This window comes from Mesoplodon bidens (assembly GCF_964165515.1).
Source record: "Mesoplodon bidens genome assembly, contig: HAP1_SCAFFOLD_197, whole genome shotgun sequence".
Classification (NCBI taxonomy): domain Eukaryota; kingdom Metazoa; phylum Chordata; class Mammalia; order Artiodactyla; family Ziphiidae; genus Mesoplodon; species Mesoplodon bidens.
In genome coordinates, this window is record NW_027672364.1 from 313,811 (window position 1) to 333,732 (window position 19,922).

At 51.6% G+C, this 19,922-nt stretch overlaps 1 protein-coding gene across 1 annotated transcript in view; it reads right to left on the reverse strand.

The window, feature by feature from the left end:
• LOC308610325 (uncharacterized protein) overlaps nucleotides 1-19,922 on the reverse strand; it is a gene marked incomplete at its 5' end in the record, with an annotated part of 41,880 nt that overhangs the window by 21,414 nt on the left and 544 nt on the right. Inside the window, 2 exons of the mRNA XM_081259502.1 lie at nucleotides 11,892-11,947; nucleotides 12,688-13,609. Of these exons, the coding sequence (XP_081115628.1) occupies nucleotides 11,892-11,947; nucleotides 12,688-13,609 (978 nt within the window). The remainder of the gene's footprint in view (nucleotides 1-11,891; nucleotides 11,948-12,687; nucleotides 13,610-19,922) is intronic.

The following is a 19,922-nucleotide window of genomic DNA, read 5'->3' on the forward strand; positions in this document are numbered from 1 at the left end:
AGCTGGTGTCCCTCAACAGGAGGCAGCAGCCCAGGACAGGAAACCTCGGTTGAATGCAATTAATCGACCTTACTCCACTCCTCCCCGCCCACCCACCCTCCACACCCCCCCGGGTCTGGTCCCTACAGGCTGGGATCCCACTTGGAGTCTACACAACCTGGAAACAAATCCAGAATAAACGATCCATAGACCACGACTCTAGAGGGGGTGTCACTGCACTGCAGCCTCCATCAGGGCTTTGTAGAAATAAAGTGAACTCACTGCAAACTCCTCCCCCCACAAGGAACGCTATACCAGAAAGCTATTAACGACAGCTATCATTAGTACACACAGGAAGCACAAAGGAACTTTTTACGAATGAAAGATGCATAAAACACAGGGTCCTGTGATCTGCACCCGGCTTCCCTGCTGATTGTGTGCAGCCTGGGAGTCCTGGGAAGGCTGGGGGTGAGGGTCAGAGGAGGACGGGGGCGCCCACTTTCTTTACGAGGAACAATAGGAACCCCACGTCTGTTCATCTTGGAACCCGGAACACCCCCAAACAAAGCTGTGGGAAAACTGCGGTAGACGTGGGGGCCCGTGAATTTTTCTAGCTGTTCAGAGCTTAATTACTCCTCCTTGATCCGTGGGACCAGACACGACACCACCAAGGTTAAAATGCCCCAAACAGCGCCGAGCAGATGTGAGCGAGCTGGCAGACGCGCAAATGAGGCCTGCCTCGGAGCACGATAACAAGAGACTAATACGTTGCATATCGTTGAAAGAAAATTATTTTTCTCTGATTTGCGTTTGCTTCGGGGGAAAAAAAAGCCAACCAGAGTCCCTCTTCACAAGCACGAGTCTTATCCTGGAAATGCAGCCCGGCTGCATTAAGAGAGCTGGAAGGAGGGAAAGACTGCCAGCGCTTTGGCGTTGCAGGCTTGTTTATCTTTCCCCTTTTCCTCCAAGGCGAAACTCGTTTTGCAAGCAACATTCCTACAGAAAATGGCACACGTCATAAAAAGAGACCAGTTTACAGAACTGGCACCGAAGTTCATGTATCATTCCAGAAGCATCTCCCAGCTCCCCACTAGGGAACCCAACTAGATGTAGAAGTCCACATTATAACCCAGAGAGTAGATCTGGGGGCAGGGTGGGGCGGAGGTGGACCCATAATTTGCAGATATCCTGCAAGCTGTACACTCAGGGGCCGAAGTCACACAGAAGGGCAGGATATAGAGTTAAGTCAGCTCTAAATGATCCTCCAAAGCCCGGGGGCCAGGGCTGCGGAAGCCTTCAACCTTGAGGTTGGGGGGAGTGGTGTTTACACCCAGCTTGCCCCAGGACAGCCCAGGGGCAGGCCCATCTTCTGGACCATCCTGAGCCCCGCCAGCTTGGACCGGCCCAGCGGGGTATTGCTGCCACCCACCAACTGTTCTCCCTCCCACCCTGGCGCCTCCCCGCAGTGCCTGGCAGAGGACCAGGAACTCAGAGAAGGCCGGGCTCTGGGCATTTAGTTGATTAAGTCACAGAGTGGGTGGCGCTGTGGGCAGACCTCAAGACAGCACCGTTGGTCCTGCAGCTGAAAGGCAAGAGCGCTCTTAAAAACCGGGAAGGCAAAGGGAGGCGGGTGATCAAAAGCCGACTTGCACCCCTCCCCACCCCCATTCACCCCCCTTCGGGTCCTGAACCTACACACTTGTGTTTCCAATCCAGGAAACAGGGCCGAGGGCATAGAACACAGCGGCCGCCCGTCTCTTGAACTTGTCTGAATAACAGGGCCATTTCAGAGGAAGAACAACGGCCTTCAGAGCCTCTGCAATTTCCAGAAAGCCTTCAGTTAATAATACATTCTTTCCAACAGGCTTGCTTTAGGGCGGAAAGTTATTTTCCCAAATCTTAACAACCCGGTCACAAGCCACTGAGGCCCCAGGTCAACAGATCCCGGCCAAACCCCTCCAGACAGTTGACACTCATGACCCCGCAGGCCCTCTCCTGCCACCTCTGCCTAACAAGTTCCCTAAACCACAACACACCAACCAGCGCGCACGTCCACCACGATCCCAGGAGCCAGAAAGATGCATGTCGCGGGGTGCGGGGGGGCGGGTGCCGCCGCCCAGGGCTCTCTCGCAGCGCATCCGAGGGCTCCCGGGCCAGCAAGGGGCGGCCACCTCTGCAGCTCTCCGCGGGCCTGCATAGTGCGCGCTTTGTGTGAGCGCCGAGGAGGCACAGCGCTGCTCGTGCACCAACAGCTGTCACATTATTTGCACTCGCTGTAAACAGCCTTCACATTCCCCCCTTACCACACAGTTAAAGCCAGACTAACAATCCAGTTAGAGATCAAACCAACAACAGCAGCATTGTGTCTGCCTTCGCACCAAGCCCAGCAGCTGGCAGGTTTCTCCGGAACAAGAGACCCCCCTCCCCCCACCCCTCCAGGCTCCAGCCAAGGCTAGCCGAGGCAGCAATGCGTGTGTCGCTGCTGATTGTTAAAGCAAGAGAACACAGCCATTTCGCGCAGAGTTCTGTGCGGTTCATCAGCTCTCCCAGAGTTTCCTCCTCCCAGGCCCCCTCCCCCATTTCCTCAGCTGGGAATAAAGGTTGTTCAGACTCCCAGGGTCGGTTTCTCTGCTCAGCAAAGTGTGGGTCGGCCTGCCCCGGCCAGGCCTGGGGTCCTGCAGCCCTCTCTACCGTGGTCCCAGAGGCTAGGCAGCCCGGCACTTTCTGCAGCCCAAAGCCTCGTGCGTTTCGGAAAACCGTCCAACTCCCTGAATCCTTCCTGGTCGCCCCACTGACCAAAATGTCTCCTTTTATGATTTTTGGTTAAGTCGAACATTTCCATAATCGTCATTATTAGCGCAAATTACATGCCTGATCGGTCCTTAAATAGATTTTAATTAAATAATCATACAAGGCTCATTTTATGACTTAAGAAAGGCATTAGTTTTCGTTATAAACTTTCCACCAGGATATAGAATAATGATAGCAGACAAATACTTATTCTTTGAAAAGCACCAATAACTGATGGGCAGAGTGTTGGGAAAGAAGACCCTGCTTCACACCTTCTGGAATCCAAGTGGAGACTAGACAGACCACATCTGCACAACTTTCCTCCGGAAAAGGGAGAGGGGATTTCTTCCTCCAAAGCATTACTTTTGTCTTCTCTTTGGGGCCAGGAGAAAGGAACCCCAAATGTTCCTTTTCCTTGCCCATCTGAAGAGATCTCTCCAGCTTAGAAGTCTCTTCTAGAGACCACTCCTCGCCACCCCCATCTGTTTTCCACCCCTCAGTCTGCTGAGAGCCGTGGTGGAAAGCAGGCAGGCTGTGCTTGTTAAATGCTGTGTAAAATGCTGTTAATAAAATAATAAATACAAAGGATGGAGGCTGCTGGTTCCATGGGTGTTTTGACTGGAAATGCCTTGGCACTTGTCATGTGTTTATGGGAGGGCAGACAACTCTAGGATTTACATAGTTTGGACATCTCTGTACTTCATTTATTCTTTCCTAGTTGACGTAGGCCTAGAGCTATTTCAAGTTTGCATTTGTACAGAACTGTTAAATGCCTAAGAGTTTCTCCAATTAAACCAAGTTTTAAATCAGACCCAAGGCTGGAACGTACTCTCGGGCTCGCCCCACTCCACCCCTCTGCCTCTGTGGCTGGAGAAAACAAACAGACACTCAGCAACGATCCCCTGTCCTTGCTCTCCCCACCTTCACCACCCCCACCCCCGGGGGGGGCACCTAGGGCAAAGGTTAAGGTGTCTTCAGATTACAGGCAAGGCCCTGGCTACACACACTGGAAAGCACTGCAGTTGGGCGCATCCTGCGCATACTCGAACCTCTAAAATAGTGAGCTAAGATGGGGGGAAAACTGCTGGCCTGGTAAAACCCACTGTTCACAAAACAATGTCAGCAAAGGCTGAAAGGCATTCTTTAGAGAGGTACCAGGGACTCATGCCTACTGAAGCTCTTTCAGCACAAAGGCTTTTAGGGGAAGAAGGGAAAAGGGGGATGGGGTGGGGGAGGAGAGAAAGGGAGCGCTCCTGTTTCAGAGCAGGCATCCCCAGAGAGTCAAGAACCAAGTGTAGCTTCAATCAAACGCTGACTTCCCCTCTGGGAGTCTAGTAGGAAACCTGATCACAGTAGCTCACTACCGGCCTGGATCCATACAGGTCTGGTTTTCTTCTCATGCTAGTAATTTTTTTAAATACATATCGATAGAAAAGAAGCAATCCCTGACAGACTTTTATTGAAAACCACACTGAGACCTCATAACATCCAGACTTAATCCCTATCAGACAAACCACAGCACCTCTGGCCCCTGCAGTGGGCCAGACCCTTTCACCTCTTCCCACCAGGTCTCTCCCCTCCAGCCGCTGCTGTTCCCTCTCCCCGAAAGAATGACGGGAGGACTTGCCAAAGAGCACCTAGATACCGGTTCTGGAATCAATTCCTAACCATATAAATGATCCCACTTAGGGGGAGAAAAAAAAAATCCCAGCCTTTTCATATGGATTCCTTTAAAGCCCAGAATGCAAAGAACTGTAACAAAGGGAAAGAGGAACCCACGGAGGCAGACCTGGAGGAATAGCCTCAGGAATACCCTTGGAGGGGAGCTTAACCTGCAGGTTGGCCCCCAGACACTGGCCTACGCAGGTCTTGCGGCGGGGGGGGGGGGGCTCGGGCATCTCAGGGGCAGCAGGGGATGGAGAAGCAACCTATAGGAATCTGACCAGTCATTCAAAGCAATTACTAATCCTCCGGGCCTACTATGTGCCAAGTATTCTTTGATCCTAAAGGTGGAAAATTATTCCCAGTCTTACAAATGAAGAAACTTACTGAGGCTCAGAGGCCATAAATAACCTGCCCCCAAGGTCACACAGCTAGTAAAAATGGGCCACGGTCAAACTCAGTCCTGGAGTTGAGGAGAGGAGCCAATTATTGGTCAAATTGTGCCATCCAGAATCCACAAGAAGTTCGGAAGCCTTCCTTGGCCCTTGTACTCCAATACAGAGTAAAAGGATAGCACTTAACACCTATGAAATTCGGTCCACAAGGAGCCCGCACCCTAGTTTCTCCTACACCCAGAAATCTCTTGGTCCATGTGAAGTCTTTCGAAATTTCTGCCAACATCCTACCCATCTCCCTACACTGGAACACCCTGGTGTGAGGCCAGGGGTTCCCAACAAGGCTCCACTTTCCCCTCCTCCAGGAGCCCAGAACAGGCAGTGGGAGGTGGGTGCTACTCTTAGGTCTCTATAAAAAGTGCTGACACCTGGAACTAGAAGAAGGCTTGCCACATAAAGCAATAAATCAAATTATCTAGACAGAGCAAAAGCCCTTTGGAAAGACTGCCTACATCTACCTTTCCTAGGACTTGAATGAAAAACTCAGGGACCAAAGTGGGCTGGGGAGGCAACTGAGGGGGAAGCGGCTTGCAAGATGCTGGACCCTCCTGGACTCCTGGGGGTCCCCCCAAAAAGCCAAGTCCCGAGACAAGCCGGAGGTTGGGGTTATCTCTCCTCTCCCCAACTTCTCATCCCAGCAGCGCAGGGTCAGCGCTCAACATCCCCTCCCCACCCCATCTTCAATTTCCTGGTCTGCCCCGGGCTTTCAGAAGCTCCGGGAACCATCCACACCCGATGCCATAGACGCCACAGGCTCCACGACCGAGGGCCGTCTCCAGCTCAGCTCGGTGGGAAGGGGAACGGGCAGGAGCGCCGGACACTCAGCCGCCCCTGCGGCTTCCCGGCCCCGGGCGGGTGGCTCCTCCAGTGGCCGAGGCTCCGGATGTGTGAAATGGCTCCAGGAGCGCCTGGGGCAGGCCAGGGCCTCCGCAGCGGGAGGGACCGAGGCGATGGCGGAGCCGGGTCCTCACCCCTCTAGTCAGCCAAACACGCCCCGGCGGCCCGGCAGCCCCTGGCTCGCAGCCAGTGGCTTTCTCTCTTTTTTAAACTTTCCGGCCTTGGCCATCACCGCCGATTGGGACAGGATTTCCAGCCCCCGCCTTCCCGCCTCCACACCCTCCGTGCAGGCCCTTCCAACCTCCAGGGAGGTGACTCCCGCCCCCGGGCACCGTGAGTCCCTGGCCCCGGCAGACCCTCCCCCGCCCCCGCCACTTGGGCCACCTGGAGCGAGCCGCTTCCCAAAGCGATCGGCGTGCGGCCGAGTCTGGGGCTGCTGCTGCGTCCGGGGAGGAACTCCCGCAGCCTCCAAAGGTCCAGGCCTGCCCGCAGCGGCATGCAGAACCGCCCCCTACTCTCGCTCTCTTCGAAAGACCAGACGCGGGGGGAGGGGGGGCGGGGGAAGTTTAAGGCCTGTCTTTAAAAAAAAATTTAACTCTTCAGATGCAAGAATTTGGGTGCTCTTGGCACGGTTATGAGCGCTCGGGTAGAACAATAGAAATGGGGGGTGCCGGAAATGGTGCAGGAAGACCCCTATAACCCTATAAACCTCTCCTCCCCCCCTCGCAGTTACTATTAGCATTAAAAGATCCCAGTGCCTTCAATGCAATAGTGCCTGTTTATAACTTTTCCCTGCTGGGTCCCCATACCCTATACAAGCCCCCTCCTCACGTTTTGAAATCACCAGGGCAAAGATCGCTCCCAAATCTGTGACCTCCCGGAGCTCTTGGGCCTCTCACCTGCTCTTGCCCCTGGCACCCTGACCTGACTCACCCTCTTCCCCCCAGTAGTTCCTCTGGTTTGCACCTAGACAAGAAATTTAGTTTCATTTAGCTTCCGGTCTTTAATTTTAGCAGGTCTCCTTTTTGCATGCAAATCAATATGGCAATTACCATCTAAAAGCTCGCCCAGCCCCGGGTCAATGTAAATTGATCATTGTCCGCCTTCCACAAAATAACACCGGGAGTCTGTGATGCATAATGAGATTATACTGGAAACTGTCTTTTAGATCAAATTCTATTTTATGCTGTCAGGATCTTCTCCTAGCGGACTTCCCCGCTAGTCTAATCACGGGGCGCCAGAGCCCATGGGTGCTGAGGGGCGATGGCTGGCCGGGGAGACATGGTTCTAAGAAATAACGAAGTGCGGGGACGCGCCCCCCCCCATTTCCAACACCCTCGACTAGGGGCCGGCGGAAATGAGCCTGCGCTGGGAAAGGGGGCCTTCTACAGAAACGTTGCGGGGGGGAAAAGTTCGTTGGTCAATTCCCATCCAACAGAAAGTCAGCTATCCCTTCCGGAGGAACACATGGGGGGCAACCAGCGAAAGCCGTCGGGCCGGGCTGGAGGTTGGGAGACGTCCACGGCCAAGTGCTCGGGGCACAGGCGGCTTGGCTGCCACGGGGGTGGCCTGAGAAGACCTTCCACTCCTGCCCCGGCTGCTTCTCAAGCCAGCGCCACCATCTAGGCCCCGGCAGCGCAGCCAGCCTTGCAAACAGACGGAATCCTGCCGGCCTTACACTCGGGCGAGGCAGCCCGGTCGGGCCGGGCTCCTCCAGCCAGGAGAAGGTCCTCCCGCCCCCGCGCGGCCCCCGGGGCACGGGTGTGACCCTGGAGCTTAACAAAGGGCCTTCAGAGCTCCTCGGGCGGGCGGGGGAGCGGTGGGGCCAGCGGGGAGAGGGGCGGTACGGCGGCCCAAGTGAGGCCCCCCGCCCCGCCGGGCTGGGTCTGCCGGGCCCGCCGCCCTCGAGGAAACCACCGAGGTGGCATTGCCGGGGCTGCTGGGCACTCCCGAGGACCGTCCTGGGGTTCGGGCGGCTCGGAGGCCGGCGAGCCTCCTGCCCAGCCCCGCGGGCTCCACCCGAGTGCGGTCTTCCCAATAAAAGCTGGAATTCCCGGCTGGGCTCAGACAAAGAGGGACCGCGGCAAATCGACGCCGCGGGCAAATCAAACCCAAGCCGAGTTTACGCGCGCGTCTGGGGTCACAGAGGCGCCTGCTAATCCTCCCTACGCTGGCCGTCCCCGCACGGTCTCCTCAAGGGGGGAAAGAAAGCATACCTCCCCCCTTGATTCCGCCCAGAGGCCGAGCTTCGCACTTCTTTCGGTTCAGTCTCTCTCAGTTCACTAGGCCCTGCGCCACCTTAGCAAACAGGGCTTAGAGGAGCGCAACATCCCTTGCTTCCGACCCAGAATGCAAAGCTACTCCTCTTTTTCCTCCACCATCCATCCTCTCAGGGTCCAGAACTCAAAAATCTTTCAGAAATCCTCCTACCTGCTCAAGACATACTCTCTTCCCCACTCTAGATGCGAAGAAACTATAACCAGAAGCAATCTTAGTAACCAAGGGCCATCCACCCTTAGCTAGGCACCGTCGCCCTCAGTTTCCCTCTAGCCGAAGACACAGTATTTCCCAGTGAATGAGTGTGCGAATGTGGTCGTGTGGCCCACACTTCCGTGCCCTGCTCTGTCTCACCGGGCAGGAAAATCTTCATCAGGCATCGAGGAGTTTTTGTCATTCAGCCTGTGTATCTAAGCATGGATGTATGCATGTGAATGCTTTTTGTGTTTCCAAGTGACCCTCTTCACACCTTTAAATGGGCTTTTGTCTCTCGAAGGAACTTACAGAAATTCTGCTCCAGTTTCCAGCTCAACAAACTCTGGGATTTTCTCCTAGAATCTCGCTCTAGGTCTCAGTATTTGCATACCCATGTTTACATTCCTCGCGGCCAGTTCTTTCTCTCTTCTGTATCTCTTGTTCCATGTGGGCACCAGAGCCCAAGTGTCTTGATTTGTCTCAGCACATGTCATTCAGGCGCACATCTTAATCTGTGCATTCCTGTCTAATACGTACACCTCCCCACGACTTACATTCTTGCTTTGCCTATAATGGGGCTCGTTCCCAGACCAATATGGGTTTGCAGTTTAATGTAACTAGAGGATCCCCTAAGACTCCAAACCCTAAAAGGAAGAGGAGGGGGAAGGAGAGAGGAGTGTGACTAATGATTCATTTCTCTATAGGGTAACCCACCCACCAATTTCTACCTCAGGGAAAGAACGAGACCAATGCCTGCGGAGTTGTATTAAATTTTTAGACCCATTCAATGTTGACCCCATGGATGTGTATACAAATGATCGATCTTGTACACATCACTGTCCAACTCCTGTTTGGAGGCTGCCTCCCGGCACATATCTTATTTGAACTCTCCACAAGTTCATGGTTAAAAGTGTTTTTATTTACATAGACAACTCAAGGACCCCTTTGCTCTCTCCGACGCATACCTGTATGCACTGGCCAGGCATTTCAGGCTTGGGTCTTTGGTAGGCAACACTCTCGGTCAGAGGCCCCACTGACTAAAGCTCTGCGCAGACCTTCACATACTGGGCCGCTGGGAACGGTAAGGTCTAACCTCTGCATCTCCCCAACTCAGTTCCTTAAGTGAGGGTGCCCACTGTGTGTGTTCACACCTTCCCCATTGAGAAGTATCGGGTCAAATTAGATCACCTAGCAGCTGCGTTTGGTTCGTCGAAGAATCGAGCCCAATGTACCAGGATGTGAGACTGCATACACAGAAGAGAAAGGAAAACCCTAAGCCCAGACTCCCGCCTCCTCTCCCCAGGGGGCTACTTTGCCTCCAGGAATTTCTACTACACTCCCCACCCCCACTCTCCCTATCGTCTTTAAAGGGTTAAGAGAAACCCTCGCAGCCTTCCCTCCACCCTGGTCGCTGGGCCCGAAGGCTCGCTCGCTCACGGGAGTCTGCCGCCGCCTCCGCGGCCCGCCCCCCGCTTCCCGTCCTTCAGCCGGGAGGGAGCCTGCATGCCTGTCTAGACCCATCTATCACAGGCACACCAACAACACCCGCGAGAGCGCGGAGACCCTACCCAGGACCCCCTGCCCGCACGGTTCCCGGCGGACAGAACGCTGGAGCGTGACCGCGCCTGCAGGGTCGGGGTGGGACTCTACGGGCTCGGGCTGCCCCGAGCGCACAGCGGGTCCGCCCCGGCCCCGGCCCACAGCGCTCCCGCCAGCCCGGCTGCCGGGGCACAGTCACAGCTCTGTGCGCTGGGCAGTCCTATTTTTATCTTGTCTAATCCCAAACTGGGCGGGGAGCACAGGCGTCGTGCTTAGAGAACAAGAGATAGGCGAGGGAGGCGGGGAGGAGCAGCCAGGCAGCGACGCGAGCGGGAGCGAGTTAAAGACACAGTCGAGGCGACCGAGAGCAGGAAGAAAGAGCGGGCTGTGCGGGCCCCGAGGCGCCGCACGCAACGCGCCGCCCGGCCAAGTTACACTCGCCTCCCGGTCGCCCCTCGCCGCCCATCCCTCCCCACTTCCCAGAGGCGCTCTCCGCAGCCCGGGCCGCGGGGCCCCGGCCTCTGTGGGAGGCACAGGCCCGGCCGGCCCTGCAAAGGGCTGGAGAGAATCGCTAATGAGCTGTGCGGCCCATTGATCCGGAGAACACTTCCTAATTAACTCTCAGTCACCTACTGGTGACAGCGCCTCAAAGGACAGCGCTGGGGCCGTCCGAGCCCCAACCCCGACCTGCCCGCGGAGCGCCTGGCGCCCGAACCCCGCGCGCGCGCCACCCCCTCCACTACCCCAGGCAATCCCGGTGAGTGGCGGCGTAAACCCGCACACTAAAGGCCAGCCTCGGGTTAAACCTGGACGGCATATTAATCACCGCCATCTCCCCCCTTCCTCCTCGCGGTGAAATCATGCCCAAAATAAACACGGGAACCAACACTGCAAAGCCCAGACCAGATAACAGGTCGGGGGTGGAGTGGGAAGGGTCGAGAAGCAAATGTATTTTCCAAGTGTCCACGTACAGGAGTCTCGGAGGCCGACAATTAAAATGACCTCCACACAAGCAATTCTGTTGGCCAAACCGAATCCAACACCTCGTAAGGATTGATTTCGGCCCGCGGTGTCCGTTTCCAGTGCCACAGGAAGTGTCAGATGGCTACAAATACCCAAGTCTGTCTGCGTTCACCACCCACCACCTTCTGGGGTGGGCCATTTCCTCCTCGTTTTTATTCCCAAGTCATTTTAAGGATTTTTCTCCAGAGACTACCCCTAGAATCAAATACCACTACCCCTCCTCTGGCCTTCTCTCAAAAAAGAAACAAACAAACCAAAAAACCCAGCTAAAACCCTGAGCTGTCTACTCTAGACACAAGAGGCTGTACGAATACCTATTTGAAGCGCGCTGGTTTCTTTTTTTAAGGTTTGTTTTTAAATACACATAACCCTCCCCCCTCCTTCGCTCTTCCATCCCCGCAACCCCCCAACCCTTTAGACGCCGGCGGCGCGCGCCCTCGTGCGCGCGGGCACTCACAGCCTCTGGCTGGAGATCGCGGACTTTCTGGAAAAGATTCATTAACTGCACATTAAGCCTCGCCCCGGCTTCGGCCTACACGCGGCCAGGCTCAGCCGTCTCAGGGACCCGGGGACGTGCCCACTCGAGAGTGCAGGCGGCGGGAAGCCCGTCGGGACCACGCGTGCCTCGAGCCGCCCTACTCCGCACACGGCGCCCCGGGGCTTGCTTGGTCAACAGCAGGAGCACGTCGCCGCCGCCCCGAGCCCCCTAGTTGGCGGAGGCTCTGCAGCGCAGCCGCCCACCTGTTCCGAGCGCGGGCCCCGCGGCGCAGCGGCGCCTCGCTCTCTCCGCCTCGGCCGAGGATCGCGCCCGGGTGCGCAAGTTCCTCTTCGCCCTCAGCCTCTGCGCCGCACGCCCTCCGAGTGGGACCAACTTCCTCCGGCCGCAGACTCGCACACGCCCTACAGGGCTTTCCACCAGACTCCACGCTACCCAGAGGAGGATCCAGGTCTCGCCCCCGCGCCCGCCGCCGCCCCCGCCCCCGCGCCCGCCGCCGCCCCCGCACGATCTACCCCAACCCCTGGGGGTAGATCTTAAACTTAAAACCAACCCCACGACGTCGCGGGGAAGGTGCGGGTGGACCAGGGTGGCAGATTAAAATTTTTAAAGAACATTTACAAAACAAAGCCTCTGACCTGACTGGCTGGCGGGCGGGCGGGCCGAGTCGGAACCCCTCGCTCTGCTCGATTTCCTAGTATTTTTTTAAATCCATGTGATTCACGCTTTGGAGCAATCCAAAAACAAAAAACAAAAAACCGGGATTCCCCTCCCGAGTCGCGCGGCACTGGCGGCAGGTCGAGCTCGGCTCGGCCCGGGCCGCCCGCCACACACACCCTCGCGCACGCACACGCCGTCGTTCCACGAGCAAGAACGAGCTGCCCCCAGAGAGGTGAGACGAGGCAGCAGCGGCTGGAGGTTTTTACAGTTCTTTCCCGAGTCGAAAAAGAAAGCAGACGGGAACCCGCCGCCCTCCCCTTCCTGCTAGCGAGCTAACGCCGAGCCGAGCTTCCCAGCTTCCAGCCCAGCTCACCCCCCCCGCCCGACTCGCGGCACTCAGCGACGACCGCGCTCCCGCGCACACAGACACACACTGCCTGCAAACTTCCAATCCGCGAACTCCCTGCTCTCCTCTCAGCCCCCAGCGGGGCGGCAGCCCCCCCACCCCCGCCGCGCCCCTCCCTCCCCGAAGCCCACGCCGGGCCGCTTAGGTTGGCTGCATTTTTAATAACTTACAGCTAGGAAATAAAAACGAAAGCGAGCAAAGCAGCCAAAGTGAAGCGCGAGGCACAAGCTTCGAGGGGTACGCCAGAGAGTCAGAGGAGCCACCCGCCGCTAGTCTGGGCCCCGAGGGAGGGGGCCGACTGCAGCCCGCCGCACGCACGCCCGCCAGCCCGCGCGGCCTCCGCGGGGAAAGGTGTTCCGGGCACTGACCTGAAATCCCCAGCCGGGGAGTAAGCAGGGAGCCTGCGATCCGGCGCTTTGAAGTTTTCCCCGGAGCAGAGTCGAGGCGGCGAGGAGGAGCGACGGGAGGTGGGGTGGGTGGGGAGAGGTGTGCGGGGTTGGAGGAAAGTGGGGTGGCGACGTTGGCGATGGGAGAAGGGGCCGGGCCGGGGAAGCGCGGCGAACAGCAAAGTTTGCCGTCCCCCGCTGCCCGCAACCCGCTGGCGGCGCCGCGCTCGCTCGCCTCCCTCGCCGTCTGCTGCCAGCCGGCTGCCCTCGGGGTCGGCCACGCCGAGGGGTGGGCTCTGGGCCGGGTGGGGGCGGGGGCGGGCTCAAAGCCTCCGGGCAGGTGGCGACATCCCCGCGCGATCCTCCGGGCTCCGGCGGCTGGGCCGGGCTCAGCAGCTCTCGCGTCGCCGCTGCTGCCGCCCGCGCTCGGGCAGGAGCCCCAGCGCCATGCTGACGATTAGCCGCGAGCGCCCGCTCGGGCTGGGTGTGTATGTGTGTGTGAGTGTGTTGGCCAAGTCTTCCCTGCGCGGCGACAGCGCGGCTTGGGCTCACCGCCCGGCAGCTCGCGGGCTCCCCCTCCGCCGCCGCTGCCGCCTCGCTCCCGCTCTCGGTCGCGGTCTGGGCTCCGGCGCGTCTTCCCCGCTGCCGCCGAGCTCGGTCCGCGTTCAGCAAGGAGCGTAGCTCTGCCTCCCCTCGCCGCTGGGAGCCCAGGCTCCGTCTGCCGCCGCACGCCGCGATCCCAACGCGTCCCCCCTCCCTGGTTCCCTCCTCTTCCTCCTCCCCCTCCCTCCGCCCTCTTGCCCGCCCGCCCGGCCTCCCTCCCTCCCAGCAGCTGCCTCCCCTCCCCCCGCAGGCGCAGCGCTCGGGCGACAGCCAGCCGCCCGCCCGCCGCCGCCTCCTCCAGCTGTCGCAAGTTTGAGCTCCCCCAGCCTCCGCTCAGCCTCCGCTCAGCCTCCGCTCACCCTCCGTTGCAGCGCCTGGGCGGTGGGGTGTCGGAGCGGTGATTCCCCAAAAAGGTTTGCCCGAGTTTCCCCAGCCGATTCCCGGCGCGTTTCGCCTATCTGGGTTCGAACCCCAGACCACTTGGGTGGCGTCCCCCTCGCCCCTTGTCCTCCCCTCCCCAGCTTGGACCGAGTTTCCTTCCTCCTTTCCATACTTCCTTTCTATTTCCTTTTTTTTCTTTTAGATTCACTTTAGAAGAAATTTTACATCTTCTTAAAACATAGTTCCTTTAGCTTTCTCTTTTATAGGCTAAATCGTCAACATTCAATTTTCTTCATCATTTATATTCGCCAATAAAATACTACTTTTTATGGATTCTCATTTATAGCTCTTTGTGTTATACAGAGTTAGATATTATTAACATATCTTATTTTACATGATTAGAGTATGAGAAAGAGGAGAACAAAAAGAAAAAAAAATGTGTGATGTGATGTGTGTATGTGGGAGGGGGGAGATTTATCACACACACATACACACAAACATATTCATATCAAAATAAGGAAGAAGTACTCATAACTATTACAGCCTGCGTTTCTCCAGCTGATCACATGATCATAGCTGGTATGTATAACAAGCTTCTTCCACTACCATCCTGTACACCCTATACCCTCAGCAAGCACTCCTGTTGGTCATAGATTCTTGCCTGCTAAACTTACCCAAACCTTTATTCCTGAAGGAACTGGACCATAGCAGCCCAACCTGAATTATGATAGTTTTCCACTGACTTTAATCATAGGAAATGAAAGTATTAAAAGGCACCCTGGAGGATCTTTTGCATTCCATACAGACCCTCCTTTACCCACATTATTTGGTAGCAACCCAATTTCATCTTGATAGAAGGATCTCTCCAACTAGTGCAGAAACCCCAGTCTTTGCCTGTTAATTCAGAAGTCCCATCTGGCTAGGTCAAACTCTCAACTTCTATTTCAATGAAAGTATTGTCAGGTTCCCTGGCAGAAGCATTATTTTCCTTGGTACTAAGATCTCACTGGACTTAACATCATGGAGATGAGAAGCAAATATTTTGCTAGTGGATCACTTGCAGTGATAGTGGAGGAGCCTCTCCCATTTTCCTCCCTTGATTCCCTGACCCAGGAACTCTGACTGTGGGAGATATAGCACTATATGTGAAGGAATGGTGATCATACAGAACACTCTGGAGATATCACCTCAGCCCTGAAAGGTATTGCCATCTAGCTGGCACCATAACTGAGTCTCCCTTAGACCATTCCACCATTACATCTGTGGCTCTGTAAGGAAAACCATGGTTAGACTAATTAATTCCATGAGAATGGACCCATTGCCACATAACTATATCTCTGTATTTAAGCTGCAGGATATCAATGAGAGAGTATGAACGAATTAATAGAAAATGACTATCATGCAAAGACAAACAAGGGACTTTGTATCTCTTCTGAGGAAGGGATTCATCTGTTTTCAGTTGGACCTGGGATATTTGTACCATGTTAGGTGGAAGCACGACTTGGCTGTTTTCAGTATTTGGAGATGAATACAGTTTAAGGAGATTTGCATGGGTTGACAAGGGGTGAGCTATGGTGGCCTTTTGATGTGGCCACTTGGCTAGGCCTTACCACACTTTCCAGCATTCCTTTTCTGTATGTCTCTGGGTAGGGTGGGATATAGCAGAGTTTCTTACAGGGGACTGGAGGGGAAGTGAAGCAGCAGTCATTTTATGTCCTCACTGGTCTGCTGGCTCATCTCATTGGTGAGAGACAGTGGCCAGGCCTGCCATTGCCCACCTTCCACTGGGCCTTCCTTCAGCTTCTTCTACTCTGGGACCAGTGTGGGTATTTAGTTCCATGAGGAAGGGGCTTGACTTCTGCAGGAAAACTACACAGTCAAGGTCAGAGCCAATAAGGGCTCACATAGGTTTCATTCTGTTTTCGTGGCCTCTAGCTTTTTTTTTTTTTTTTGGTGTATGGGTTCCGGATTGTTGCTACTTTACTTTACATCCATATTCTCTCCCTCGCGGCCTACTTTGTGACCCCCAAGCTCCAGGATCAGACACAGTCCTAAGAATTCAGCCTTACACAATTGTCTAGGTCAGACTGTTGCCTGTGTCTGATACTGGAGCTTGGAGTCCACAGGACATGAAGTCAGGGAGAGAAGACAGACAGATGGGCCTCATTTCTTAGTAGTTCTGCTTCTTCTGGGGGACCTATACTGAAATATTCCCTTTGTATTCTGGAAACGAATATTAAGACATTCTTTCTTAGAAATATAGAAGAAAGAAATATGATGTCATTAACTTATCCTTAACTTTCCTAAAGATCCAGAATTATGCTGTGCCTTTTTCTTTGAAAGTCAGAAGTAGCATAACACCCTAAATGTTACTTATTTGCTAGCAATACTTAACAGAGAAAAAGAGGGATAACTTTGCAGTCAGGAGAAAGACAAACGGCTTGGAAAAGACACAAAATAATTGTCAGCTCCTGAAAAAGTCTTTTTTAAAAACGTTTTTCTCTTTTTAAAACGGTAATAACTCCCCACCACAGAGAGGTGCTCTCACACTTACTTCTCCAATATTTGCAAAGCATTCAAGTCCTAAAATGTGCCAACATTTTTCAAACACAGGATTAAAAATAGAGTATTTTTGTTTAAAAATAATTATATGCCATAACATGGAAACAAATAATTCTGTAGTCTTTGGAAAACAATGGTTTGCCTGTGGATAAAGTCACCCTCCCGCCCTACCCTCAGCCATCATGTCAAAGGAACAATAACCTCCTAATGTGTTAAGTTCTCCATGCATTGTGTTTTAAAACAATGCTTTATGAGCACACCATTGGTGAGCTTTCGGCATTATCTCAGTATATGGTACATCTACAGAAATTTTTTATTTATACTCCTGTCCTTTTTTTTTTTCCTAAGGTACTTGAAACATTTTGCTTTGTAGTAATTTTTACTTATTTATGTTAAATAATATCATCTTTTGTAAGCCGCTGGTGATTTTGCCTGAAAGGCTGACTGTTGATAAGAAACATTCTTCTCCTTTTATTTGGCTGAGTATTTTGTAACAGAGGAAACATGACACTGTGGTCAGGCATCAGGCTTCAGAGAAAACTACTAACTTCAAAGTCTAGCTCTGCTCCCAGCCTGCTCTGCAACCAACAGCATGCCTTAACCTCTCTGTGCCTTATTTCTTTTCATTGGAAAAACTAAGATGATAACAAAATATCTACTTCCAAGATTTGTTTTGTAGATTAAATAAGCTAGTTCATGTAAAGTCCTTCACATAGCACCTGGCAAATGCTCAATAGATATTACCCATAATAATATTGTCTTCTGTGCTTGCCAATAAACTATGAAACTATATGGATCTAAAGGACAAGGCTTATAATTAACCAAAAAGAAGGAGTAAAGACCTTAGTTAATAAAAGTAAAATAATGTATCTTTTAAATATAGAGATATTGCTTCTACACAGAAATATTGCTAAAATAATAAATGTCAGACAAATAGATGCACATAACTGTTTTATAACTAGCAGCTGGATCCTTAACTCTCTATAACTTTGAAATGGAGCTGCAAAGTACAATGCATTTCCCTCAGTAGTTTCTCCAGATTCCCTTTGAATTTGTGCAGGGTCGATTGATACATACAAGCACTATTTGATAAAACATATTTTTCAAAAAGTGAGAACAGCACGTAATTACCTCTACATGATATTTCTTTGGTAATTGCAGATAAATTGGTAAAAATATTTCAATTAGGCAAGCAGACTATTGATTGCAACTTACTAGGCTGTAAGAAAAAGTGATTTTTCTCTCAAGTTTTAATATAAGTACTTACTTGTTTTATTTACAACAAATACAAACCTTCTCATTTCAGCAGCTCAAAGTCTTCATGGAAAAATCACATGATTACTAATCCTCAAGACTGACTCTCTGTATTTTTTGCAAGTTTTCGCCTACTTATTATGTTCCTGCTGGGAAGTTCCTAAAAATTACATTTCCTATAACTGGGAGTATTACTAGTTCTTTCTATCAATCTATTTTTAAAGTGCAGAACCTTCAGAACGTTCTGAATATATTCTTTTTAGAAAGGAAAACAAGAAGGTCACAGATTCTTCTTTTTCCTTTAATATTTCTCAACCACACACTCACACACACATTCCCTTTATATCTTACAAATTCATGAGAAAGCTCATTCTGTTTGCAATTTTAATTTTTGCTTTTGTTGACATGCAGTCTTCCTTAAGGGAACTTGATTATCCTTTTATACGGAAGGTAAGCTATGTACTATATTCATTTTAATTGAGGATGCACTGTTTGGAGATTACATCATCTGGTTATTTACATTTTTCCTTTCTTCCTTGAGTTGATCTCAAAGGAAACATGTGTGCATTTATAGTTCATGTATTACTGATAGCTATCCTGAGTATAACAGCATTTATACTCAGCTCTAGTTATAACTTGTTTCACCCAACCAAAACCACACTTTTCTACTGATTATAAGGTTTTAAATTCATCACAGATATCAAAGCGAAAGAGTACAGTGAGACTCAGTAAGCTTATGGAGGGGAGCTGGGGGTTTTATACTTAACTGAGGGAAACTTGATCATTGATGACACTGGTTTATGACAACGTCAGGATGGCATTAGGCAGCTCTGACGTGATAACTCCAGGGCACAATTTTTCACCTATTGGGAGGTAGTGTGAACATCTGAGCAGCTTAGCCAGTCAACTGTGTCTCCCTACAGCCATCATTCTTCCTCGAAAATCTAATGATTCTCTTAGTTCCATGGCAGAATCAGGTCACTCTAGGTAGTTCTATGTTATGTGAACAAAAGAATCACTGAGGATAGTAAAAACTAATTTTAATTTATCAAGGATCATACGTTAAGTATAATATTTTATAAATCATTTATTTTACTCTAAAATTAGTTGACAATTTTTTCCCCATAATTTGATTGGCACATTTGATAATTTGCACAGAAATGTACATGATAAGTGAACATAATGATGTTAAATAGTGGAAGATTGGAGCTGATGCAAAAAGAAAAGGTAATTAAATATATAGAAATTATAACATTATTCAAATTCCTACCCAATCTGCAATCCTTCCTCCAATTATATTTTTTCTGGAATATAGTCTTTTAAGCCAAAAGCACTTAGAATGGTCATTTTAGAGATTATGAGAGAGGAATTATAGCCCAGAGAAAACCTACATGCAATAGGTAGCTAGGGGCAGGCTTATTGAATGACATTATTCAGCCAACAAGTTGATACATCATCTTAAATCTGAAATTTTGAACAACTGCAGATAAAATGTCCTAAAACATACGAGGCAGGATGGTGTCTTCAGTTTCCCTCACTTACTTTATCTTTCTTTCCTTTTCTCACTCTTACAGGAAGAGAATCTCCCTTTAACTCATTATGGTTATGCTATAAAAGACTGAGTGATAAAAAAATAAGTTTATTTCAAAGGTGCCTCACTCTGAATCATCTGAATGACAGGAATCATTATACTGAAGAATGGGACTCACTGAGAGCATATATAAAGGAGCCTTATTTTTATCCTCCACTGTCCATTCCCCCTGTGCTGTGAGACTTGTTTTGCCTTTGCTTCCTTGGGTGAAAAGCAGTGCACATCCCATACCTGCCATGGTCACTTTCAGATAACAAGAATCCACCAGTAACTTCCAGTTCCACACACAGTCTCAGTTCAATAATTATTTTGTTCAATCCACTGTATTAATTTCAACATTATGAATTTCATTTAAAGTTGAAATTCCACCCATCCCCCATCAAGGGAGAAGTTTTCAATCCACACCAGTTGTTGGAGCGTGGCATGAAAGCTCTTACTAGATTAATAATGTTGTGTGTGCCTGGTAGATGCTTAAAGCTGACACTTTCTCTTATGGTGCGTGGGTTCTTCCGAGCCCACTGCCCCATCACTGGGAATTTCTCACACGTGGTTCCCTTTAGGGTTACCAAGAGCAACTCTATTCTGGATGGTTAGTTTTAGCCATTGCCTATATCTTGTCCTATGCAAACAGCCTACCCAATCCATTGCCAGGAAACCCTATAGAAATTTAGGTCTTATAATGTCAGTAATTTATTTAAAAATAACTCATCATCACATGTGTGACATTTATGGAATACATATTTGTATTATACCCTCTAGGTATTTGGTTGACACTTGAAATACTTTAATCAGGAATATTCACCCTAAGGGTAGTGAGTCAGCATTT